General features: G+C 48.2%; 2 protein-coding genes across 2 annotated transcripts in view; one reads left to right on the forward strand and one right to left on the reverse strand.

Moving 5' to 3' along the window:
- The first annotated feature begins 430 nt into the window (after nucleotides 1-430).
- On the forward strand, nucleotides 431-19,682 carry CIBAR2 (CBY1 interacting BAR domain containing 2). The gene is made up of 9 exons (XM_056862386.1): nucleotides 431-450; nucleotides 3,996-4,230; nucleotides 5,869-5,937; nucleotides 6,645-6,746; nucleotides 12,106-12,111; nucleotides 14,877-14,981; nucleotides 15,754-15,867; nucleotides 18,966-19,070; nucleotides 19,554-19,682. The coding sequence occupies exons 1-9, from the start codon at nucleotides 431-433 to the stop codon at nucleotides 19,680-19,682; spliced, it is 885 nt and encodes a 294-aa protein (XP_056718364.1).
- Nucleotides 19,683-22,291: 2,609 nt separating this feature from the next.
- LOC130488581 (meckelin-like) overlaps nucleotides 22,292-26,444 on the reverse strand; it is a 29,314-nt gene continuing 25,161 nt past the window's right edge. The window contains exons 20-24 of the mRNA XM_056862206.1: nucleotides 26,017-26,133; nucleotides 24,940-25,035; nucleotides 23,499-23,601; nucleotides 23,162-23,304; nucleotides 22,292-22,372 (exon numbers count right to left, since the gene is read on the reverse strand). Coding sequence (XP_056718184.1) covers nucleotides 22,292-22,372; nucleotides 23,162-23,304; nucleotides 23,499-23,601; nucleotides 24,940-25,035; nucleotides 26,017-26,133 — 540 coding nt within the window. The remainder of the gene's footprint in view (nucleotides 22,373-23,161; nucleotides 23,305-23,498; nucleotides 23,602-24,939; nucleotides 25,036-26,016; nucleotides 26,134-26,444) is intronic.

Genomic DNA, 26,444 nt, shown 5'->3' on the forward strand with positions numbered 1-26,444 from the left:
CCTCGAGCCATTTTTTTACAAGTTTTTATTTGAACTGCAACTAACCATAACAATATTGGTCACAACCAGGTTAAAAAAAAAAAAACAACCCACCCAACTGGCCTTATTGATTTTGCTCCTTGACATTTTCTCCAATGAGTCTGATTTCTTTTAATTGCTTTTTACCTGTGCTGCATTAGTCTGAACCAACAATTCCAGGAGGGTTTGGCTGCAGGAATAACCTCTCTCCAAGAGACAGTTACCCTTGGAAACTGAAGCCAGGACTCTTCCCCAGGGCAATGGCTCTGTTGGTGAGGTTACCATACCAACCTGTCCAGGAACGGCACCTGAGCGGAGTCTAGAGCAGCCACTCCTCCTTCTCCGGTTCCATGGGAGCTGACCCTCTTGCTACAGCAGTAATCATTCTGAAGACCGGCTTCATCCCGCAAATATGAATGTCATCCTCTCCAGGTAAAACAGGAGGATTTGCCAATTTACTTTTTGGTTAGGATGCTTCCTTTTCACAGGTGGGATTGAAGCCCACCCCTTGAGAGAGATTTCCATTTAGGAAAGCCCACCCCTTGAGAGAGATTTCCATTTAGGAATGCAGAGAGGGGAAAATCTTGGAAGGACTCACCAGACCATCAACACATTACAGAAGAAGAGTTGGTTTTTATATGTTGACTTTCTCTATCTTTTAAGGAGAATCAAACTGACTTACAATCTCCTTCCTCTCCCCACAACAGACACCATGTGAGGTGGGTGAGGCTGAGAGCGTTCAGAGAGAACTGTGACTGGCCCAAGGTCACCCAGCTGGCTTCATGTGTAGGAGTGGGGAATCAAACCTTGTTCATCAGATTAGAGTCTACTACTCATATGGAGAAGGGGGAAAACCAACCTGGTTCTCCAGATTAAAATCTGCTGTTCATGGGGAGGAGTGGGGAACAAACCCAGTTCTCCAGATTAGAGTCGATTACTCATGTGGACGAGTGGGGAATCAAACCCAGTTCTCCATATTGGAGTCCACAGCTCATGTGGAGGAGTGGGGAATCAAACCCGGTTCTCCAGATTAGTCTCCACAGCACTTAACCACAACACAATGCTGGGTCTCTAGAAGAATTTATTATTTGTACTTATACAGTAGATTTATATGCCTTCTTACCATCATGGAATTCAGTGAGGGATTCCCACAGGGATCCACTAGTGGTCTCCCATACAGGCACTGACCAAACCGTGAGGTGCTTCCCCATGGCAACCATTCCCCATGGGCTCTCCTTGCTACTGCAAACTGTGGCTTAGTGGTTAAGCCTCTGATTGGCATGCAGAAGGCCCCAGGTTCAATCCCCAGCATCTACAGTTAAAAAGACCAGGTAGAAAGTGAGATGAAAAATGCTCCACCTGAGACCCTGGAGAGCTGCTGCCTGTCTGAGTAGACAATACTGACCTTGATGGACTAAGGATCTGATTCAGTACGAGGGAGCTTCATGTGAACGCAGAGACATCTGCAGGAGCCAAACAGTGTTCACATGGCCAACACATGAAGCTGCCTTATACTGAATCAGGCCCCTGGTCCATCAAAGTCAGTATCATCTACTCAGACCGGCAGCGGCTCTCCAGGGTCTCAGGCAGAAGTCTTTCATATCACCTACATGCCTAGTCCCTTTAACTGGAGATGCCAGGGATTGAACCTGGGACCTTCTGCATGCCAAGCAAATGCGCTACCACTGAGCCACAGCCCCAATCCAAGTTTTGCTGGGAAATACACACTGTGGGGTTAAGACAAAGGCTTCAGAGAAAGGGTGGGATTTAAGGAAGAATCTGAAGAGGGAGAGAGGCAGCATCAAAGAGGAAATGTATTTGTTGCAAGAGATGCTGAAGGTAAAGAGTTGGACTCCTCATCTGGATTATTTGCAGCTTTGATTCATTCTTTCCTGAATGACGGTGTGGAGGCAACAGAAGGGGCCAGAAGAGGGAGAAAACCAGGGCTGTTTGTCAAGCTTCAATCTATGGTGGGAAGTCCAGACATGTTTAGCAAAGGCGGGTGGTGAGAACAGACCTGAAGGGCCACAAAATGTCCTAGAATACCAGGAAAGTATTTTGCCGATAGCAATTGTCAGGCGTAGAACACCACTAAAACAGTACAGAATTTCTAGAAACATTTCAATCCTTTGTCACCCCCTGGCAAAGTCGTGGGCTAACAAGAAGGCTGTGACGCCGCTTTCCCCTTAAGAGGAAATCCTCAAGAGAGAGCCAAGAAACATCCTCCCCTGTGCCCGGTCCCAACACATGTCCAAAGCAGCAACAGCCGCTTTGAGGAAGCTCTGCAGCTGCTGGAGACATTTACACCCATGACGACCATCCAGAGAGGTAGATTAAATCCAGATGCGTTACCAGCTGGTTTCTGTTCCTTTTACAGCAGCCAGAACTCAAGGCGGCGAAGCTTTTCCCCATCACTTTATTAAAGGAAAAGCTTCACTTTCTAGACCTTTCTTTGCAAAGAGAGAGTAGCGGGCAAAAACTTCATGTGCTCAGCTCTCTTGTGTGCCACCCAGGCCGCTTTCCAAACGACAGCAGGAGGGAGTCAAGGAAAAGGAGTCTTCTTGAAGCCAGGGGTCAAAATGAGGAAATCCATCCTTACAAGAAACTAGCAGGCAGAGAATGTGGGGCCAGGACGAAGCTGAGATGTGGCAAAACCCTGGGCAAGATTAATGATGCATTTAAAGCATTTATTAGCCACCTTTCTTCCTTATGGGACTCAAGGCAGCTTAGAACCATCAATGAATACCATACAATAAAATACATAAAAAACAAAATTTAAGATCACAACTCAGGACTGCTAGTAAACTTAACCAAATGCAGTCCTAAATAAAACCATCTTCAACCGTCTCCTGAAGATCAACAGTGAGAGGGCCAGTTGTATCTCCCTGAGGAGGTTGTTCCATAACTGTGGGGCTGCCACATTAAAGGCCCTCTCTCATATACCCACCAAACAAGCTTATTTGATTGATAAGAAAATCAGGAGGTGGTGTAGTGATTAGGAGCAGTGGACTCTGATCTGAAGAACCGGGTTTGATTCCCCACTCCTCCACATGAGCGGGGATGCTAATCTGGGGAACTGGATTTGTTTCCCAACTCCTACACATGAATCCAGCTGGGTGACCTTGGGCTAGTCACAACTTTCTCAGCCCCACCTATCTCACAGGGTGTCTGTTGTGGGGAAGGGAAGGTGATTGTGAGCCGGTTTGATTCTTCCTTAAGTGGTAGAGAAAATCGGTAAATAAAAACCAGCTCTTCTTCTCCTCCTTGTGATCTTAATTCCTGGGTATGAACATATGCTTCAGATACCCTGGTCCTAAGTCATGTAGGGCTTTAAAGGTCAAAACCAACACCTTGAATTGGGTTTGGGAGTGGATCAGTGCTCAGTGTAACTGCTGTAGTATTGGCGTCACATGCTCCCATTAACTGGCCCCACCCAACAGGCTACCCACAGCATTCTGCAGTAGCTGCAGCCTCCGAACTCTCTTCAAGGTTAGCCCCATTGCAATAGATTAGAAAATGGGACCATGGCTCAGTGGTAGAGCATCTGCTTTGCATGCAGAAGGCCCCATGTTCAATCCCCAGCATCTCCAGTGAAAAGGATCAGACAGGAGATGCTGTTGAAAGACCTCTACCTGAGACTTTGGTGAGCTGCTGCCAGTCAAAGTAGACAATACTGACCTTGATGGATGAAGGGTCTGGCTCAGTAGGCAGCTTCATGTGAAGGAAGACCTGGAGACAGTGAAGAGCAATGGTGAGGGCCCCACCAGGCTGAGAGGCTCTGATGGAAATGAGGACTAAGCATTTGAGCCTGGGGGTGTCTAGCTCAGAAAAGCTGCCAGTCCTAGCTGTCCGATTTAGGACTCGCTCTCTCCACAGTAGCAGATGACACAGCATATTACGCTCACAAACTTTTTTTGGGGGGGGGGGGACACAAGTTCTTTAAGTTAAATTGAAAAAAAGATTATTCCCCACTGCAGGGACAGCCAAGTGAAGATGATGGAGAAAGTGGTCACCAACGCAGAGACGTACTTCAGCAAGTTCTGCACTCTGATGGCTGCCTACACCCGCAAGACTGCCAAACTGCGGGACAAGTCCGACCTCCTGGTGAAGCAGCTGATCGACTACTCCAACACGGAGAACCCCGAGCTTCGATCCATCGTGAGGAACTTTGCGGAGGAGATGGCCAAAGTGCAGGACTACAGGCAAGCTGAGGTAAAGAGCTGAGCTCGAGTCGCCCAAAATGGAAAGAATAACATCCATATGAGGAGTGGAATGCTTATGGGACAGGACCGGCCATGCTATGCACATAGAGCCAGCGTGGTGTAGTGGACTCTAATCTGGTGAATCAGGTTGGTTTCTCCATGCCTCCACATGAGTGGCGGACTCTAACCTGGAGAACCGGGTTGGTTCCCCCACTCCTCCACATGAAGCCTGCCGGGTGACCTTGAGCTATTCACAGCTCTCTTAGAGCTCTCTCAGCCTCGCCTACCTCACAAGGTGTCTGTTGTGGGGACAGGAAGGAAAGGAGATTGTAAGCTGGTTTGAGTCTCCTTAAAAGGTAGAGAAAATTGGAGTATAAAAACCAACTCTTCTTCTTCTTATCTGATTTGAAGGAACAGAGGCCCAGCAGTTTAAGGCCTGCCTCACCAGCAGAAATCAACAAGCAAAGGTTTCTCTAGTATGACAATTACTATGATACGATCTAGCTATATATTTTCATCCCAGTCTAGGGTTGCCACCTCCTGCTTGGGAAATTCCTGGAGATTTTAGGGTAGTGCTGGGGGAGAGCAGAGTTTGGGGGTGCATAAGAGCTCAGCAAGGATGTTATATCATGGAGTCCACCCTCTGAAGCCGCCGTTCTCTCCAGGAAAACTGTTCTCTGCAGTCTGGAGGTCTGTTGCAAATAAGGTTGCCATTTGGGCAAATGCCCACCAGTGCTAAGTGGAGAGAACAATGTCACACGATCCAGTGACATCACTTCTGGTTGAAGACTTGGAAGTGAGATCACTGCATTGAGCAACTCTCTAGGGATTCCCAAAATCTCTATGGTCTTTACCAGGAGATCTGAAAAATTCCTAGAGTGTCATGTGATAGAGTGAGGTCCTGGTCTTCCCCTGGAAGTCACGTTGCCGTGTTGCATGATGCTTCCCCCTCCCTGTGGCCCACCCCTGAATGTCCCTCTATTGCCAGGTGCAGGCCTGTCAACCCTAGTTTTAATTCTGGGAGAACTCTTGCCTTTTCTCCAAGGAGCTCAAAACACGGTTCTTCCCATTCCTTTTCCCCCTCACAACAACCTTGCGAGGTAATATAAGCTGAGGGAAAGCAACTGGCCCCAAGTCACCCAGTGACCTTCATGACAGAGTGGTAGGGTTACCAGGTCCCTCTTCACCACCAGCAGGAGATTTTTGAGGCAGAGCCTGAGGAGGGATTGGTTTGGGGAGGGGCTTCAATGCCATAGAGTCCAATTGCCAAAGCGAGAACTGATCTCTACTGGCTGGAGATCAGTTGTAATAGCAGGAGATCTCCAGCCACTAACTGGAAGTTGGTAATCCTACTGAGTGGGGACTTGAACCTGGGTCTCCCACACTCTAAGCCAACACTGTAACCACTATACACACTATCTTTCAAGTGGAGAAACTCTTCCCTTTCGCCTGTTATGGTTTTGCTAAAGCATGTACGCCTTGGCAGATTAAAGATGGCAACCCAATGCATACCAGGTACAGGTGATTACCCTTCATGGAGCTCTGTTGATACCTGCCACCATCTTCCCTGGAAGGAGGACTTTGTACCATTGCAGTCTACCTAGCTGCATGCATGCTTCTACAGCACTGAACATGTTTTTCCCTTTAGGTGGAGAGACTGGAAACCAAAGTCGTTCGGCCTCTGAAGGTATACGGAACGCTCATCAAGCAAACCAGGGTAAGTGATGCACTGAAATGCAAACCGCACCCCATGTTCATCACATTTTTATCCTGTCTTTCATTGAAGGAGCTTTGGGGGGAATACAGAGTTGTCCCTTTCTCCACACAACCTCCCTGTGAAGTAGATAGGATAGTGCATGGCTTGGCCGAGATCACACAGTGAGCTTTATGGCAGAGTTTGAACCTGGGTCTTTTTATCCTAGTCCAACACTCTTCAATGACTGTACACCTCCCTGAGAGCCAGCGTGGTGTAGTGGTTAAGAGCGGTGGAATCTAATCTGGAGAACCGAGTTTGATTCCCCACTCCTCCACATGAAGCCAGCTGGGTGACCTTGGGCAAGTCACAGTTCTATTAAGAGCTCTCTCAGCCCCACCTACCTCACAAGGTACCTGTTGTGGGTGGGTGGGGAGAGGAAGGGAAGGCTATTGTAAGCTGGTTTGATTCTCCTTAAAAGGTAGGAAAAGTTGGCATATATAAACCAACTCCTCCTCCTCCTCCTTGAATTCTGTACCCAATATATATTTTTGTATTCTCATGGGGCAATCATCCCACACTCCCAGCTATTAGGACTTTTCAGAGTTTAGCATGCAAAACTGAGACTACAGAGAACGAGAAGGCAGGTGAGCAGTTTGTTCCGGGCCTGTCCCCACTTTTTCGGTTAGCGAATTGAGTACAAAACGGAATGCCTCTGTTGCAATCGGTAGGCCGAGATCAAGAAGTTCAACACGGCCCGAAACAACGAGATAAAACAATTAGAGAAACTGGAGAAGCTCCGACAGAAGTCGCCGTCCGACCGACACATGATTGTATCCTTTCCAGCACCCAACCCTTCCCCACTGCAAAGGCGCTGCGGGTTTCCTAGTATCACACAGAGCTCTGGCTTCCTTAAGGCAGCCAGCTCAGGAAGGCAGGGTTACGAGCCCTCGCCGAGGGAGGTTTGTGTTTCAGTGAGGTTTCCTTCCGAGCCTTCTGCAGAGCGGTGAAACCTATTGGAAACAGACGCGCACGGGGAAAGCCGTCTTCTTGCATCAAGGAGAGGAAAATAGATGGTTGCAGGCTAGCAGCTGGCCCGCTCTGCAGCTAGCTGGGGCTCAGATAAAATGAGATGAAAACAGTATGGATAATGCTCAAGTGTAGGGTTGCCAGCCTCCAGGTAGTAGCTGGAGATTGCCTGCTATTACAACTGATCTCCAGCCGATAGAGATCCGTTCACCTGGAGGAAATGGCCGCTTTGGCAATTGGATTCTATGGCATTGAAGTCCCTCCCCTCCCTAAACCCCGGCCTCCTCAGGCTCCGCCCCCAAAACCTCCCACCAGTGGCGAAAAGGGACCTGGCAACCCTACCCAAGGGACAACCATGAGGGTTAAAAACCACAACCCTCAGGCTACATCCTCATTGCAGAGCTACGAAAGTGAACAGGCAGATTAAAACTCTCGCCCCACAGACATTTTAGCCCAGGGGTTCCCAACGTGGTACCCGTGGGCACAATAGTGCCCACCAAGTGTTTTTAGAAAATGGGTGGAGTCAGATGGAGCTTTTGCCCAGCAATGCTCTGATTGGCCATTGGAGATTTGATTGACTGAGGATTTTAAAAAAATGTTGCTTTGCCTGCAACTGTCATCACAGTACAAGGATCTTCACTCCGTGAAGACATGAAGTTGCCTTGTACTGAATCGGACCCTTGGTCCATCAAAGTCAGTATCATCTACTCAGACTGGCAGCGGCTCTCCAGGGTCTCAGGCAGGGGTCTTTCACATCACCTACCTGCCTAGTCCCTTTAACTGGAGATGCCGGACTCTGAACCTGGGACCTTCTGCATGCCAAGCAGATGCTCTACCACTGAGCCACAGCCCCTCCCCACTGGCGTTAAGCTGCAGCAGCCATGATACGTGGCAGCCGTTTTGTGGCTGTTCCCACCGCCCTGTGTCAGAATTCCAAAGGTTCCCGCAGGCTCTAAAAGTTTGGGGACCATTGTTGTAGCCAAACATGCCAGAGGTACAGCCTATTTGCAATTCCAAGTCTCAGCGCTGGAACTGACTTTTAAAAGTCAAGAGCGCCTCTGCACATGTGCAGAGCATTTCTCACCGCTGAGTCTGGGCTTAGACGGGATGGCTCCCAAACACCCTTCATCATCATCCTTTTGTTTTAGAAATATAATGACATCACACCAAAACCAGCCAAAGGTTGTCTCCAAAAATCTCCAGGTAGCGTGCTAACACGTGTGGACTGCATTCTTTCAGGGGGAAAAAACAGGTTTGGGAGACAGCATGCCGAAGACAGGGGAAAACTGGAAAGTGGATGTTCACAGCACAGCATTGTACAGATGGGCCCCAAAATAGCATGCCAGTTTGGATGCAAAAAGAGGAGAAAAAGCAGGCCAAACCATACTAGTCATTCCTAGGCACACATTTGCCATCCATTTCCTTAGGGTCTCAGGTTCTAAAGACCCCCAGCGCTTCCTGGCATCCGCGAATTTATTAAATCTCATCAAGAGGCAGGAGTACTTTCCCTCCATAAGATATTTATCTTAACAGGGAGGAAAGAAATCTGTTGGGAAAAGAAGAACTGCAGGATAATCCACAGGGCTCAACTAAGATTTTCCCTTTTTTTTTTTCCTGTGCAAAGGGTATTTTAATCACACGTTCCTTCAAAACTAAACCTTTTTCCAAAGGGAGATGCATTCAGCAGAAAAAATCTCCAGGAAAGATTCTCAAGGGGAAGAGAGGTGGGTTCAGCATCCTCTTAATCCCTGCAGGACTCAACTCAGCTGCTGAGAGATCAGCAGAAAGCTACCCAAGGCAACAACCCCAAGACCTTCAAGAAGGGGGTGAATTCTCTCCCCCCCAGCCCCACCAGATACACATGGGGCCTTCATTTCGTGTCGAGCTATAGCCAAAACCATTAATCCCCTAAATTTCACATGACACACACACACACTAAAACATAGGCAATTGCCCCCTCTCTCCAGAGTAAATCATGTACAATTTTGGCACCCTAAAACAAAAATGTAACACAACCTTCTCGCTATACCTATTGACAAGATCCTGAAGCATGTTGGCTCCCAGCTTATAACCATTCTGCTCAGTCCAGGATCTGTTAAGATCTGTGTATTTACATTAAGCATTTATACCCCACCCCTCACCCAGAGACCTGGTTCTTGGGGTGCTCAAGCCCGGCCACGTTCAAACAGTTAACACAACATAAAGCTGAATTCCAATTTAAAGCCGCAAAACACAAAAGCAGCAGAGCAGAATCAAAATATAATAAAACAGTGATGTGGAAAGCCAGCTACGTAAACAACAAGAAGTATGAGCAAAAAAAACCCAAAACCCAATGTTGCATAAAAGCTTTGGCCAACAAAAAGGCCTTTACTTGGCTCTTGAAAGACATTAGATCTGGTGCCAGGTGAGCCTCCAGGGCAGGGCATTCCAAAGTCTGGGAGCCACTACTGAAAAGGCCCTGCATGGGGGGGGGGGGTCATCTGCCTCCCTTCTGAAAAAAGAGGGAGACTCTAAAGAACTTCAGCTGACAATCTTAAGAGATGCCATTTGGGGCTTTGAAAGTACTCATCAGCATTATGAATCAGGCACAGAAGCCACAGGAAGCCAGTGAAATAGTTCTAAGTACCGGCAAGATATGGTCTCAGTATCAAGAGCTGCAGTATCTGGCTGCAGAATTCTGCACCCACTGATGTTCCCAGTCTCCAAAGTCAGCCCCACATGGAGTGCGCTACGCAGGTCGGACAGAATCACGTTCTTCCCACCTGTTTTTATCCCTCTCCTTCTCAACCCTCTCACCTTTCCCCTCAATTAGATGTGCAGTAGGGTTGCCAGGTCCCTCTTCACCACTGCTGCATGAGGAGGGGAGGGACTTCAATGCCATAGAGTCCAGTTGCCAAAGCGGCCATTTTCTCCAGGGGAACTGATCTCTATCGGCTGGAGATCAGTTGTAATTGCGGGAGGTCTCCAGCTAGGAGCTGGAGGTTGGCAACCCTAGATGTGCAGGGAACTATTCACAGATACAGGAGAAGGTGGGTGGGGGTCCCTTGCCGGGAGAGATCTTCTAGGGGACAGGTGGGCAGTTCTAAGACTGGTCAGGTGTAGAGGGCCGCTGATACCATACAGACAGTGAGGTCCTAAGGAACATCTTACAGCGGGGAATTAAACTCTGCCTCTAGTTATTATGTCTGCTATCTGCCGTTAAGTCATTTCCAACTTATGGCAACCCTATGCATTAATGACCTCCAAACCATCCTATTGTTGACAGCCTTACTCAGGTCTTGCAGACTGAAGGCCGTGGCTTCCTTTATAAAGTCAAACCATCTCATATTGGGTCTTTCTCTTTTCCTGTTGCCTTCCAGTTTGCCTAGTATCAATGTCCTTTTCAGTGAGCCTTCTTTTCATGATGTTACCAAAGTACGATAACCTTAGCTTAGTCATTTTAGCTTCTATGGAGAATTAAGGCTTGATCTGATTTGTCTTTTTGGCTGTCCCTGATATACATAAAACTTTCCTCCAACACCACATTTCAAATGAATCAACTTTCTTCCTATCAGCTTTCTTCATTGTCCAACTTTCATACCCATACATAGTCATGGGGAACACTATGGTATGAATTATCTTGGTCACCAACAACACACACTTACACTTAAGGATCTTTTGTAGCTCCTTCATGTCTGCCCTTCCTGGTCTCAACTTCCTTCTCGGTTGCAGACTTCTTGTGTGCAGAATACCTGCTGCCTTTTGGGATTCAGCTGGGATTTATATATAATCTCCAACTCTGCAGAAGGGCTGTAACTGGCGGAGAAACAAGGTCAAGGCGCCTTTATGTCTAGAGATGAGCCCTTCTCATGGCCTCCCACCAAACGCTCCTGTCTCCTGGAATCCTCCTTTATCCTCCTACACTTCTCTCCACTCAAGTTGTCTTAAACCAGTCCAGAGTCGGAGTGTTCACAGATTGAGAGATACCAAATCTTTCCCCCTCTGCTGCAATTCCATATATATAAAAGCACTGGATTGCCCTCTGGTGTTGAATCTTAATGCGTGCACATGATGCGCCCATGGAATTTAGCATCTCCCTGAAAACAGCAAGCAACATTTATGTGTGCAACGAATGCATTTTGCTTTTGATGGGCCAGACAAAGCAGTTTAAGATCACAGGGAGAAATTTAACTGGAGTCCTTTTTTTGTTTGTTTGTTTGGCCATCAAATCACAGCCAATTTATGGCAACCCCGTAGGGTTTTCAAGGCAAGAGACATTCAAAGGTGGTTCACCATTGCCTATCTCTGTATAGCAACCCTGGACTTCCTTGCTGGTCTCGCAACCCAGTACTAACCAGGGCGCTGACCCTGCTTCGCTTCTGTGATCTGACAAGATTGGGCTAGCCTGGGCTATAGCAAACCAGAGTCTGGTCACACTTTAAAAATTAACAAAAATTATTCCAGCATAAGCTTTCGTGAGTCCGAGTTTGCTTCCTCAGATGCATGACAGTAATCCACCAGATCGCTTTACTGTAATCCACAAGATCACTCTAGATACACCACAAAAAAGTGGGGGGATGTTACAAACAGAGAAAGGTGAGAATTTTGGCTCCTCCAGGCATGCATCTCGGTCTTTCCTATTCCCTCTTGCCCTGGACCAAAGGCCACCAATCTGCAAGTCTTTCTGGACTCCTTCTCTACTTCCAGCCTCTGCTTCTTCAAAGCATCCTTCCCCCAGGTTCCTCATGTCCTCCTTCGATCTCTGGACCATAAATCGTTCTGTTGGGACTTCCCCCATTTTGTCCATAAATCTTTCTGTACAAAGGTCTCCATTGGATGACCAGGCCAGCAAGAAGAACTAGATGCACGTATGTATGTGCTGTCAAATCACATCCCACTTCTGGTGACCCCAGCAAGAGGCTTTCAAGGCAAGTGAGAAGCAGAGGTGGTTTGCCATAGCCTTTCTCTGCAGAGTCTTCATTGGTGGTCTCCCATCCAAGTTCCAACCCTGCTTAGCTTCTGAGATCTGACAAAACCGGGCTATACCCATACAGTTCCACATCCCCAAGAAGACATAAGCCTTAAGAGAGAGAAAAAACATAGTATTTTAGGAATGGCAGATAGCTTTCACTCAAATTGTTCTTTGCCCTTCACTGTTTTTTTTACCTTGACTCTGATTCTTAGTCACAGGTAAGAGTCTCCTGCCTCTCCTCCCTCCCCAGGAAAAGATGACCACCCTAATGCACAGTAACATACAAGTTTAAAAAATGTTCACATGGAGAAGATACAGGTGAGACCCTCATGATGATGCTGGTCATTTCCCAATTACTTCAGAAAGGGTGGTTCACTAGGTAAGATACTTAAGTTGGGGTGTGTTTGCAGGATGAGTTTAGCACTGGTTTTACCACTAGAAGAACAACATCTGGATGTGTCCTTTGTGGTACAGGGCGGGTTTGCTTGTGGGGGGATGCACCACAGTCTTCAACACATCTGTTTGGTAGTAGCCCCATTGATTTCTGTGGAATGAAGAACAGATGCACTTTGTGATTTCCAGGGCAACGGCTTCCACCAGGGATAAAAATATTGATGTTGATTCAGCGCTAGCTGCATGCAAGGAGACACCCACAGTGACCAGTGGCTAGATGTACATCTTTTTTGGAAGCAATGTACCCAGGCAGAGACTTTTGCTGCAGCCAAACCTTTCCGTTGCTGCAGCATACAAACGTGTTTAACTTTCTGGAATGTATCCTATTTGGGGGAGAATGAGGATTAGGGAGCAAGGCATTTCTAGGTCGCAACAGTGAGCACTGTGGAGCATCTGTAGTTTTTACTGCTGTAATCCCCACAAAGAAGGGGTTGAAGATAACCATCTTCAAGTACTTGAAGGGCTGTCATATAGAGGATGGCGCCGAGTTGTTTTCTGTCGCCCCAGGAGGTCGGACCAGAACCAACGGGTTGAAATTAAATCAAAAGAGTTTCCGTCTAGACACGAGGAAGTATTTTCTAACAGTTAGAGCGGTTCCTCAGTGGAACAGGCTTCCTCGGGAGGTGGTAAGCTCTCCTTCCCTGGAGGTTTTTAAGCAGAGGCTAGATGGCCATCTGACAGCAGTGCTGATTCTATGACCTTAGGCAGTTCATGAGAGGGCGGGCATCTTGGCCTTCTTCTGGGCATGGGGTCACTGGGTGTGTGGGGGGGAGGTAGTTTGGAATTTCCTGCATTGTGCAGGGGGTTGGACTGGATGACCCTGGTGGTCCCTTCCAACTCTATGATTCTATGATTCAACATACTGCAGAAACAGCAGCTTGCCAAAAGCCATTCACTCATTTCTAGACAGAGGAGCCCTGTGAATCTGCAAGGTCCTGGCTCACATTTCCACGGTGAACTAGCCTGGGCACAGTACCAGTTCTAACAGGTCAGGATGCAGGATTAGTGCAACCCTAATTGTGGCCCAGCGGTCCTCAATTTCATGCCAACAGCAAGCGAGAGGCACTCCAAAGAGGCTCTCGTGACCTGTGCCATATAAATCACATCCCTATATTTATACCATGTGTAATCGGCCAGGCAGGGGCCAGGACCTAAAATTACACTCTGCTGAAACCAGCAAAGCTCCAGAACATTTACGGTGGGTTGTTTTAAGCACCAAGGTCAAACGCCTACTCTCCCCTTCTCCCCCCCCCCTCTATGCCCCCCTGGCTTTTTGTTGGGAGGGACAAAAACAGAGAGGAAGAGAATGACTAAGCCGTGGCACAGCTCTGACGGAATTAGCTCCTTGGGCATTAATGTGCATCACTGTGCAGGGAGAAGCGAGAGCGTTGGTCCCATGCTGCAGAGAGATCCTGCTGTATCTACCCTGAGCCAGGCAAGACTGAACCCACAGCTGCTTCTCTCAGTGCACTTTGCTGGTCCAGAAATCACACCCTTGTTTACAACTAGGGCCTGAAATAGCCCTTCCTCGTGCCGGCCTCCTTGGAATTCTTGAATTCATCATTCTGCTCACAGCAAGGCAGTGATGAGGAGGCGGCTCATAAACAACCCGGAGCATCTGCGCTGAAAACAGCCGGGAATTGGGGTCGGTGCTTCCAGAAAGCCTCAGGTCTGGTCTTACCGTGAAACAACTTGAAAGAGATTCCAGAAGAGCAACCTCCTTCCTTCTCTCGGATTACAAAATCCAATAAGTAAATAAATTACCTGCCCTGCAAATCCACCCTGTGCAAGGAAAATCGAGACAGAGGAAAAGCTCTTTCCTCTTCTTCACCATGGCTGCTGTGGAGGGGGGAACAAATTTCCATCCTGGAGAACCAGAGATCTGGGACATAGGGGCCGCTTATGGCTTCTAACCAGGCACCTCATCTGTGTTCTCCTAAATATGAAAGGGGAGGGGACAAGAGAATCTTTGTCTTGGGGGTCTGTGGTAGCTCTTGACAGCCCTATTTCCCAGCACAACCAGCTTCGAAGGCATCTCTTGCTGCATTACCACCAACTCCAGCCCGTGCATTTGAGATTCTCAAGAGCATTTCTCATTTTCACCCCACCAAACATGTCAACAAGGAACTCATTACCCTGCCCTGCATGTGCATAATATGTTCGCCAAGGTTGTTAAGCATGGCTGTCCATAAGATTCTCAACAAGTGATTTTTTCCCCCTCCGCAATTCGCGCATGGTCATAACCCCCATTTAATCAATGGGAAATCTAGGCCAAAAAGAAAGCAGGGAAGTCATTTCCAGCTATCTCGCCCAAGCAGGGCAAGGGGACAGACAGCTAGGAAGAAATGACGCACAACAACCAGACCACCCCAAGCTCTCTGTTGCGGCAGGCAAAACACGGGCAGCCTGTGTCCCGTCAACGCTTCCTTCAGTCACACGTTCCCTGTCTCCCTCTGAGTAAGAGGGAACCGCAGCAAACCCCGATGCCTTCCGTTCCATCGCTAACCACAGTACTGTTCTCTTTGCCCAGGCAGAGTCAAGTGTACACAAAGCGTCTGTCGATGCGAGCAGAACCACTCACCAGCTGGAAGAGACCATCGATGAGTTTCAGAAGCAGAAACTGAAAGATATTCAGGTAATCTGGACAGCTGGGGGGTGGGTGGGTTTCCCCAACCCTCTTTGGGCCATTCTGGCATCACAGTAAACTGTGGTTTGTTGAACAAACTCTAGTGAGTCCACCACAGATAGAGCAACAGAGGGGATTGAGTTTCACCGATTCTCAGGCTAAGCAAACTGAAAATGAATGAAAAGTTGAAACGGAGAATGGAACATGCAGTGAGTTAAAAGTGTCAGACCAAAAATTAAAATAATAAATGAATGAATGAATGAATGAATGAATGAATGACTAAATAAATAAATAGGGAAAAATGTGTCAGATCTATTGGATGGTCCCAGCAATCTTGCAAATGCAAAAAAAAACGGGAAGCAGCTCTAGGCCAAAAACTGTTTCTGTGCAATTTCTTTTCTCCCCCATTCTCAAGCTGCTGTTTCAGCCCAAAGCATTTGATGACTTTAGGTATACTCGACTGCGGAATCTATTTTCTTTCTTTTGGCCTTTCAGATTTCCATTAAGTAAAAAAAAAAAAACCTTAGGAAGAAAGAAAGTAAATTTCTGAAAGTTTGCCTCGGCCTTTTCGAGGGGAGAACCCAAAACAAATGGATTTTTTTGCAGCTCAAGCGAGGTGATCCCTCAGCCCTGGCATTCCAGAAATCAAGTCAGTTAGACAAAATGTTGTGACCCACTTTGAGCCCAGCTTGCTAGGAACGAGGGTGGGCTATAAATGCAATAAATAAATGAATAAATATAAAGAGGTAATGTTGCATTTATCTGTCTCCTCTCGCTGCAGAAGATCTTCTTGGATTTTGTCACCATCGAGATGGTCTTCCACGCAAAGGCTCTCGAGGTTTATTCCAACGCCTTCCAAAATCTTGAAAGCTATGATCTTGAGAAAGACCTGGAGGTAACGGCAGCATAGAATTTAGTCACCGCCTTTAATTGTTGTTTCGGACTTTGCCCCCAGCCTGGTAAAACCAAAGATTTCTTTTTCGTTTTGTTTTTAAGTGGGATAAGCTGCTCTGGGTACTTTCCTCGTAGGAAAAGCAGCTAGTAAATGCTGCTAAACACAAAAACAAGCCATGCATTCATCCCCAGCTTAATAATGGTTTAGGCTTTTACATGGTTGTCTTCTCCCCTGTGCTTCCCAGATATGGCACAAACCCATTCCTGTCATATTAAATCTGATGTCTTATTTATGCCGCTTTTATTTTCCCTTGCTGTTTCATGGGGGGGGGGGCACAGGGTTGCCCCACAACCTACCTGCAGAGTTGCATGGATTTCATACCAGTTTTTATGCTTGCTGGTTTCTTGAGGTGTTGTCGAAACTGCCTTGTTTGCCAAGCTGTCTCGAGCATATTGTTATGGTGAGGGTATAAATACAAAGCTGAGGCTATCGTATTTTGGTCACGTTATGAGAAGACAAGAGTCACTGGAAAAGACAATCATGCTAGGAGAAGTTGAGGGCAGCAGGGAAAGAGGAAGACCCAGCAAGAGATGGATTGACTCTATAAAGGAAGCCACAGCCCTCAATTTGCAAGACCTGAGCAAGGGTGTTAACAATAGGACATTTTGGAGGACATTGATTCATAGGGTCTCCATGAGTTGGAAGTGACTTGACGGCACTTAACACACACATAAATACTTCACATAAACAAAAAAACCTCCAGCGAAATCTCATTGCTGTATGTCCAGGGGTGGTGGGCCTGCTCCTGAAGAGAGGGCATTGGGGGAGTCCAGGGTCAGCCCCCCCAATACTCTTTATTAGGCCGGCCCAGGGAGAGCCAAGGAGGGCCAGGTCTCACCTTGGCAGCAAAAGGACGGGCACAAGGCCAGAGAGACGGGGGCTCAGGGTGAAGCTGAACCCCCATTCTTACCCTAAATTGAAGCTCAACTCTTGGAATTGCTGAAGAAAGGATGCTGGAGTTAAGGATGCCAGCCTCCAGGTAGGACCTGCGGATCCCCAGGAATTACAGGTCATCTCCAGACTACAGAGGTCAGTTCCCCTGGACATAGGTTTGCCAACCTCCAGGTGGTGGCTGGAGATCTCCTGCTATCACAACTGATCTCCAGGTGAGAGATCAGTTCCCCTGGAGAAAATGGCCGCTTTGGCAATTGGACTCTAGGGCATTGAAGTCCCTGTCCAACCCCCGTGCTCCTCAGGCTCCACCCCAAAAATCTCCAGGTATTTCCCAGCCCAGAGCTGGCAACCCTACCTGGAGAAAAGGGATGCTTGGGAGGGTGGACTCTGCGGCATTGTACCCCACTGAGGCCCCTGTCCTCCCCAGGCTCCACCCTCAAATCTCCAGGAGTTTTGCAACCTGGAGCTGGCAACCCTACCCCCCACCCCCGCCAGTGGCCAGGGGGGGACCTGGCAACCATAACTGGGGGGCACACCTGCCCTGGATCCCAGACCGAAAGGAGTCAGAGCCTGACACCGTGCTTCAAGGACTCATACCTTCATCACGGAAGAAGCACAGTGACGTCCAGCCTCAGTAGTGAGCCTTCCACTGGGAAGTGCAGATGCATAAAGCCCCCCCCCCCCCGTCGAGGTGCCCCAGGGCGGGGGCTCCAAGAGGGGCCTCTCCTGCTGGGCTTCTTTGCTGGGGATGAGAAGTCCCGGCCTCCTGCCCCTACTGGGGCAGCTGCCTTTCTCCTTCCCCTCATTAAGACAGCCAGAGGCACTTGCGTGTGACCTCCGTTCAGCCCCAGCTGAGGCTAGTTGTGCGCTCACCTGAATACCTGCAGGCCACTAACTCTGGCTTGTGAGGAGTCTGTCAAGCCTCTGGAGCCTTGGCTTGAAAGGGAGCTTAAATCCCCGTTAAGCTCAGTTCAGACATTGTGCAAAACCCTGGTTTCCTGGAACAAACGACGGTTAGAGCAACTGTTTGAATGGCAGCCCCTTTACACACACACACAAATAGTTAGGGTTCAAGAAACCAGGAACTGAACTCAGTTTGTTAACCACAATTTAGGCTTAACTGCAGTTTTGTGTAATGTCTGAGGGCAGACATCCTGGCTTAACACTGGTTTAGGGAGGGGCTGTGGCTCAATGGAAAAGCTCTCTGCTTGGCATGCGGAGGGTCCCAGGTTCAATCCCTGGCATCTCCACTTACAGGACCTGGGAGTAGGTGCTATGAAAGACCTCAGCCTGAGACCCTAGAGAGCCACTGCCAGTCTGAGTAGGCAATATTGAGCTTGATGGACCAAGGGTATTCAGAATATTATGGTCATGGTCCAGCCATATAAAACATACATTAGAAAAAAGTCAGGATTAAGCCCAAATGTCCACATACACAATGCAAAAGCATACTTAGGACTAACTGTTGTTAAATGAGCAAACTTTAAACTGTAGTTTCAATTCCTGGTTTGACATACCCCAACCACAGAGACAGTGTGGTGTAGCAGTTAATGTTCTAGACTAGAATCTAGGACACCTGGGTTCAAACCACACTCTGACATGAAACTCACTATGTGAACTTAGGCCAGTCAAGAACGCTCCATAACTGTTAACTATTAAATGGAACCTCCATGTTCAGAGGCAGTATACCTCTTGGTACCAGTTTCTACGATCTGGGAAACCCAGGTTCCAATCCCCACTCTGCCATGTAAATTTGCTGGGTGACCTTGAGCCAGTCACACACTCTCAGCCCTGACCCTGGCAAGTATTTGGGTGGGAAACCTCCAAGGAATACTGAGGCATGACTCAGAGACAGGTAATGGCAAACCACCTCTGAATGTCTCTTGCCATGAAAACCCTACGGGATTGCCATAAATCACTGGTGACTTGGATTAAAGAAAAACAGTCTCTGGGGGCCTCTGTGCCCCAGCTTGCGGGGTGGGCCTTCTGGCTAGCCCTTGCAGGAAACAGGATGCTGGACTAGATGGATATTTGGTCCAACCCTGCAGGGTCCTTCTTACGGTCTCAGTGATGCACAAGAAGGCTCTGAGGTAGCCAGCCAAGGGGTTAAGAGCTGACCTATAAATTACTTCTTGTCTTATTAGGATTTCAGAGCAAAAATCCATATTGGTTCTGGAACCTCCAACGAGGTACGACCAGTCATCACCACCAACCCTTCCTCCAGTCTCCCGTGGTCCACAGGCACCCAGGTACAAAAGGGAATTGCTTCGCTGGGGTTTTGCTTGCAAAATCAGGCTCGGATAGGGGTGGCCATTATGGAGAAATACTTGTGGGGAGGGGGGGGCTCTCCTCACCACCAGAGAAAACCACTGGGTCCAGCCATTTTCCCAAGTTAGGAACTTACAACCTCACACGTTTGAGAAAAATATTTCCATTCTATATAAAAATTGCCTTTTGCTTTAGCAAGCAAAGGCATGCAAGCGCACCACCCACGCAAGGTAACCGAGTAGGGTTGCCAATTCTGGGTTGGGAAATTCCTGTAGATTTGGGGGGGAGGGTCTGGGGGAGGGTCCTCAGTGGGCCATAATCCCATAGACTCCACCCTCCAAAGCAGCCACTGCCTCCAGGGGAACTGATCTCTGTTTGGAGATCAGTTATAATTCTGGGAGATCTCCAGGCTCCACCTGGAGGTTGTCAACCTCATAAGCAAAGCTCCATATCTTTATCTCTAGAGCCTACAATGCACTCTTCAGAAGCTGAAACTTGTGGAGAGCGATGAGGAATCTGAAGAGAACCAGTCGGAAGATCTCAGCGACCCTGTATACACCCAGATCCAGCGGGGAGCCAGCAGAACCAGATGAGAGCAGCCCCACGAATCGTGAGGCTGGGTTGTATTTATGTTTCTGTTTCCCCCTCGAGCTTTACATTTTTTATGGAGGGCTCCTGCCAGGTCATTACAGTTCTATAAGTTTTTTTTTAATCCATAAAATAAAATACAATTTGAACTTTCAATTAGTTCTCTTCTTAAAACTTTTGAAGGGCATGGTACCAGGACGGGAGCCTAGTGCTGCCTGCACATCTTCACCTTCTTTTTCACCTGACAGGTCACATGAACACATGAAGCTGCCTTGTACTGAATCAGACCCTTGGTCCATCAAAGTCAATATTGTCTACTCAGACCAGCAGTGGCTCTCCAGGGTCTCAGGCAGGGGTCTTTCACATCACCTACCTGCCCATTCCCTTTAACTGGAGATGCCGGGGATTGAACCTGGGACCTTCTGCATGCCAAGCAGATGCTCTACCAATGACCCACGGCCCCTCTCCATGGCTCTCCAAGGACTCAGGCAGAGGTCCTTCACATCACCTACCTGCCTAGTCCCTTTAACTGGAGATGCCGGGGATTGAACACCTGGGACCTTCTGCATACCAAGCAGATGCTCTACCTCTGAGCCACAGCCCCTCCCCAGATCAGAAATGTACATTAGCTCTTACCAACTGGAACACACTCTGGATTTATTGGCAGAGCTGGCGTGTGTCTCTGGTGGTCACCCACCCTGCACCAACTCAACAAGGTAAAAACAGCTGTGTCATTGAATGTGGCTAGAGGGGGGGGCACTACCAAGAAGGCCCATGTACAAGCAGTTGTTGATTTTGCCCATTTCCAGGTTGGGACCTGCAGAAGGCCCTGCTGACTTGAGCGAAGTTGTCATGGCGGAACATAGGGAGAGAGGGGGTCCTGCAAATAAGAGGGGCCCAGGCCACGAAGGGCTTTGTATGTGATGGCCAATATCTTAAATTGAGCCTTCTGGGCAGCCTTCAAGGGCAGCCCTCCCTTTAGAGGACGTTGCAGCAGTCTACTTCAGAGCTTTGTTTCTGAACGAAAAACTACCGTAAACAGAGATCTCTTGCTCGGCTACCTCACATGGATGAATTTAGAGACAAGAACCGTAGGGTGTCCCTTTATCTAGTTTGTGGCAACACAGACTTTAAAATTCTCTTTCCCATGAGGCTCAGCAGCAGCCCATGTTCGATAGAGCCATTACTCCACTTTTAAGAGCAGTTAAAAGCACGCCATTCATCCTGCAGGCTGTGGCTTTTGTCAATAGTGCAGTAACTGCAGAATCATTGCAGAAGACAGAGCGAGATTAATTCCATCTTCAACCAAGACCATTCTTTAATCTCCTGTAAAACTCCTCAGAGCCCTCTAGTAGGCACACGGAGCAATCCAATAGGTTGCAATCATTAAATCATTTATGATCTGAAGTAAAACCGCACCATCCAAGGAGTTAGGAAGATTTACTATGCTCTTTTCTATGCACCCTGCTAGCAATGGAATGACCTGCCATAAGAAGTTTCACCTGGATCTAGGAAGCAGTCATGCGTACGTACCTACCTCTTCCAACAAAGAAGGGAACAGAGATGTGTAACGTCTGGCAGGTCTCTGGATTGGTTATTCCTATGAGGAGCACAGCCCTGATCTGGATGGCCCAGGCTAGTCCGATCTCGTCAGATCTCAAAAGCTACGCAGGGCTGGTGCTGGTTAGTACTTGATTGGGAGGCCACCAAAGAAGTCCAGAGTTGCTATGCAGAGGCAGGCAATGGCAAACCACCTCTGAACATCTCTTGCCTTGATCCAGATGGCCCAGGCTAGCCTGATCTTGGGAGCTAAGCAGCATCAGCCCTGGTGTTAGTACTTGGATAGGAGACTACTATGGAAGTTCCGGGACGCTACGCAGAGGCAGGCAATGGGAAAACCACCTCTGCATGTCTCTTGCCTTGAAAACCCAATGAGGTTGAAGAAGAAGAAGAAGAGTTGGTTTTTATATGCCGACTTTCTCTACCACTTAAGGGAGAATAAAACCAGCTTACAATCACTTTCCCTTCCCCTCCCCAGAACAGACACCCTGTGAGGTAGGTGGGGCTGAGAGAGCTCTTAATAGAACTGTGACTTGCCCAAGGTCACCCAGCTGGCTTCGTATGTAGGAGTAGGGAAACAAATCCAGTTCACCAGATTAGCCTCCGCTGCTCATGTGGAGGAGTGGGTAATCAAACCCAGTTCTCCAGATTAGAGTCCACCACTCAAAACCACTGCACCACACTGGCTGCCACTTGATGGCACATTACGTACTGACCGAAACAAACAAGACTTATGTGGTTAACTCATTCTCTTTCCCCCACCCTGACTCTTCTCCTAAAACTGGGGACAGGGCGGACTGGCTACAGATTTAAAAATCTTGATGCACCCTAGCATTTAAACAGTTTTGAGCCTTGCCTGTTGGGGAAATTCCCGGAGGGGTGCAATCTTTTATTTGTTTACATTTTTATCCCACCCTTTGCACAAGAAGATCAGCAGATATGGTTCTCCAACTGCATTTTATCTCCACAACAACCCTGTGAGGCAGCTTAGATGCAGAGATGATTGCATCCGAAGGTCAGCCAAGGAATGTCCAGGAATGCTTGTCGTTTGGCTCTAGATCAAGAACTGATTCTCCACCAGGGTTTTCTCGGCCAGGTTCCTCTTTCCCAGCGCCTCACGTAGAATTTGCACAAGCTGCAAGGATCAAAACAAAGAATGTCTGAGGGGCAGCAAAAGTCAACACTTTTCCTCTGGTCTTGGTAAGATCCCCCCACCCCAACAGTGCAGAACTGGTTTTAGGGGATTTTCTTTTTTAAAAAACCCAAAATCTTCAGAACGACGGAGAGATTTAGAAATAACTAAGACCCCTTCAGCCCTGACTTGGATAGCCCAATCTCATCAGATCTAAGAAGCTAAGAAGTGTCAGCCCTGGATAGTCCCTGGATGGGAGACCACTAAGGAAGTCCCAGGTTGTTATGCAGAGGCAGGCAATGGCAAACCACCTTTGTACATCTCTTGCCTTGAAAACCCCCTCGAGGGATGCCACAAATCAGCTGTGACTTGACGGCACTTTCCACACACCCCCAAGACTCCTTCCACGTTTACCACGTCCCTCTGCCAGATAGTTTTGTAGCAGCAAATGTGGACCAAGTTCCAGGCTTGTCTGAAATCAATGCACAACACCTGCCAATCTTGGATCCAGCCCGTAAATTAACACCATAAGAAACCTGCAGGATTTAGCGGCTCCCACGTGCAATCTGTTTGTACAAGCGTCACAAGGGAGCAGAAAACTCATGCAACTGAGCAGCTCAGCTTCCCTGAACAGGGAAACCGGTCTTTCCGAAGCCTCTTCCCTGCTTGGATCTGCAGCGGCTGCACCAATTCCCTCCTCCGGTGCATCACTGCTCTCATGAGTAGACCCACTTGATGCAGCTGCAAAGGGCACAGGTAAGAGGCGGCGTCTCCTCGGTCAACCCCATTTACCTTCTGCACGACAAAGGTGACCAGGGTTGCCAGCACAAAATCCTGTGCCCCCAGATCCACCGCACAGAAAACGAGGGCTTCGAAGAAGAGCAGCAGGAGCTCGTGGTTGTAGAAAAGAGCTCTGCCGAACAACGAACTCTCATCTGGAGGGAGAGGAAAGGAAAACGGGTGTTTTTAAGGGGGCTGTTCTTTCCCGACTTGTTTTTACCTGCTCCCGGTTTCAAATCCCCTCAGCAACGGTTTTGGTTTGCACCCCAAAGTGGCATCTGTGTTACATGCATCGGCTGGCACAAGGGACACAAACCATTTCCCAGAGGAAGGAGAGTATATAAAATACCATTGTACAGCACAGACACATCTCCCGGCTCTTGGAATTCCACATCCAGGATCCGTTCCAGCAAAAACTTGTCTTTCACCACATAGTCCATATCTTTATACCTCTGGGGCGGGGGGTGAGACAGAAAGAAGAAAAAAGGTGTTTAAAACCTCTCAAGACAGGATAAGACACACACAATTGCAGCCACGACAGAGCCAATGTGAAATTAACACACATCTCTCAAGGGAATTGATATTGCTGATTAATTAATTGAAGGCCGCAGGGCCGGCATTGGCATACCCTGATGTGGGGCAGATGCCAGGGCCCAGGGTTCCTGGCAGGGCCCATTGGCACAGAGCCCCTCAACCACGTGCTGCCAGAGAAGAAAAGGTGTCACTCCTAGCCTATCTGTACACACCACCCAGCACCGCTAGGGATAGGACACACAGTCAGTAGAAAACTTACAAACAGGCAGGGGAAGGAGGAGGAAGAAGAAGAGGAAGAAGAAAGAGGAAGAGTTGGTTTTTATACGCCGACTTTCTCTACCACTTAAGGAAGAATCAAACCGGCTTACAATCACCTTCCCCCCTCCCCACAACAGACAGTAGGTGGGACTGACAGAGCTGTGACTAGCCCAAGGTCACCCAGCTGGCTTTGTGTGTAGGAGTGGGGAAACAAATCCAGTTCACCAGATTAGCCTCCACCTCTCGTGCAGAGGAGTGGGGAATCGAATCCGGTTCTCCAGATCAGGAAGCAAACACAGGGAGGTATAGATGTGGGTCAAAGGGAAGGAAGGCATGAGTGGGGGTCCTGGTGATGGACAGTGAAGGAGAGGGGGGTTGAAAATAAATCAAAAGAGTTTCTGTCTAGACATTAGGAAGAACTTTCTAACAGTTCGAGCACTTCCTCAGAGGAACAGGCTTCCTCGGGAGGGGGTGGGCTCTCCTTCTTTGGAGGTTTTTAAGTAGAGGTTAGATGGCCATCTGTCAGCAATGCTGATTCTATGACCTTAAGAAGATCATGAGAGGGAGGGCATCTTGGCCATCTTCTGGGCATAGAGTAGGGGTCACTGGCAGAGTGGGGGGAGGTAGTTGTGAATTTCCTGCATTGTGCAGGGGGCTGGACTAGATGACCCTGGTGGTCCCTTCCAACTCTATGATTTTATATACGGCTTGTTTTGCACTAACCACAGTTTAGGATTGTCTGAGCTTCCCAAACATAGATGAGCCACAACTTGGAGGAAGGACTGGTTTAAAAAAAAGGTAATAAAAAATATTCCCCTGACAACAGTGGCTAGAAAATGCACAACTGTGATTATGAGGAACTGCAGCCCCATGTACCTGGGATTGCACCATTCACATACTATGGACGGTTCTGCCAACCATCTTGTGTTAAGGAGCTCACCAGAGACACAAACCCCAACCACACACATGTGTTTAGATCAAGGCAGCTCATGTCTCACGTGCTCAAGGAAAGAGGTCAGAAAGCGGTTCAAGGCAGGGTAGCTTCTTAGTCTCTGGTCACAAACGTCAGACCGGACCCGTGTCCCTCTTGGAGCCTGTCACAGGAAGAGTTCACCAAAAAACAAACAAACAAAAAACACATTTAATGTTCAGGACAGTTGTTCTGTAGAGACGAGGTGAAGGTAGAGAATCTGAAAAGCGTGCATGTGCGTTTGTTAGCTCAGATTTTCACATTGGCGGCGGGGATTTCAGCTCAATTTTCACCTGCTGCTCTGGAGCGCTCAGCTCCACACGTAAACAGAGTTGTCAATTAAAAAGGGAGGGAGAGAGAAAGGAAGAGCTCCGAACAGCCTAGCAATCATTATTCCCTGGAGGAACAAAACAAGAGAAAGCTCTGCTAAGGCTAGCTTCCAACCAAGATGCAGAAAAGAATTGCCCCCCTCCCCCGATTCATCTTGTAGAAAATATACGGGTCAGAATCTGCAAACGACCACCTTTTAAAATGTCTTCTTGTAGCAGACTCTGGATGTGTTTGCAGTGGCTTGCCTCGCTTCGAGGCCTTGAAGCCTGTTGCGATTGCAAACACACCCACGTTTGCAGACTCACCAAGAGGCAAAGCTTTGGGGAGGGGCTGTGGCTCAGTGGTAGAGCATCTGCTTGGCATGCAGAAGGTCCCAGGTCCAGTCCCCGGCATCTCCAGTTAAAGGGAACTAGGCAAGTAGGTGATGTGAAAGACCTCTGCCTGAGACCCTGGAGAGACGCTGCCGGTCTGAGTAGACAATACTGACTTTGATGGACCAAGGGTCTGATTCAGTAGAAGGCAGAGTCGAGCATGCCTGTGACTTAAGCAAGCATTGCGATATTTCTTGAAAGCTTCATGTGTTCATGTGTGTGTTCCTCTTGCGCTTGACTGCAGACATACACCTCCGCCACATGGAAGCAGCTGTCAATGCATATCCCTTCTGAAGTAAAACTTGGCCCCAAAGACCGACCCTTTTGTCTAACAGGCAGCGTAACACAAACCCAATTATAACAGGAACATGCACCAACATCAAAAATGTGCCAAGGTATCGTACCTTTGCTAAAGGCAGGTTTATTCTGTCATAGAGTAGTCGGGTTCTGTCGGTGAGAAGCACTTCAAATGTCTGGATGTTCGAATTGGCCTCCAGGCCTCTAAGGGGGCAAAGGTTCTCCTGCGGGGGCAAAGTAACAACATGGTTATGCTGAAGAGCTCTCCTTATTAGATTGTTCACCTCACTTCATATCACCTACTACATGATCCTTTCAACTGGAGATGCTGGGGATTGAACCTGGGACCTTCTGCATGCAACACAGATGCTCTCCCACTGAGCCACGCCCCCCCTTTCTCCTAGGACCTCAACCCAGCCTACAGGGTCCACTTCCATTTTATTCTAGTCCATTTTATTCTAGTCATGATGCATACCTATTCTCTCCAGGATCAGAGGAGCATGCCTGATATATTAGGTGCTGTGGAAGACAGGCA

The sequence above is a fragment of the Euleptes europaea genome, chromosome 17, assembly GCF_029931775.1.
Source record: "Euleptes europaea isolate rEulEur1 chromosome 17, rEulEur1.hap1, whole genome shotgun sequence".
NCBI lineage: Eukaryota > Metazoa > Chordata > Lepidosauria > Squamata > Sphaerodactylidae > Euleptes > Euleptes europaea.

Bases quoted from the DNA above. Each gene is read 5' to 3' on its own strand.
- CIBAR2 (XM_056862386.1), top strand. From the start codon at position 431: ATGAATGTCATCCTCTCCAG. The intron at 5,938-6,644 runs GTAAGTGATGCA...TGCAATCGGTAG, and splicing joins CGCTCATCAAGCAAACCAGG to GCCGAGATCAAGAAGTTCAA. The intron at 15,868-18,965 runs GTAACGGCAGCA...TTGTCTTATTAG, and splicing joins ATCTTGAGAAAGACCTGGAG to GATTTCAGAGCAAAAATCCA.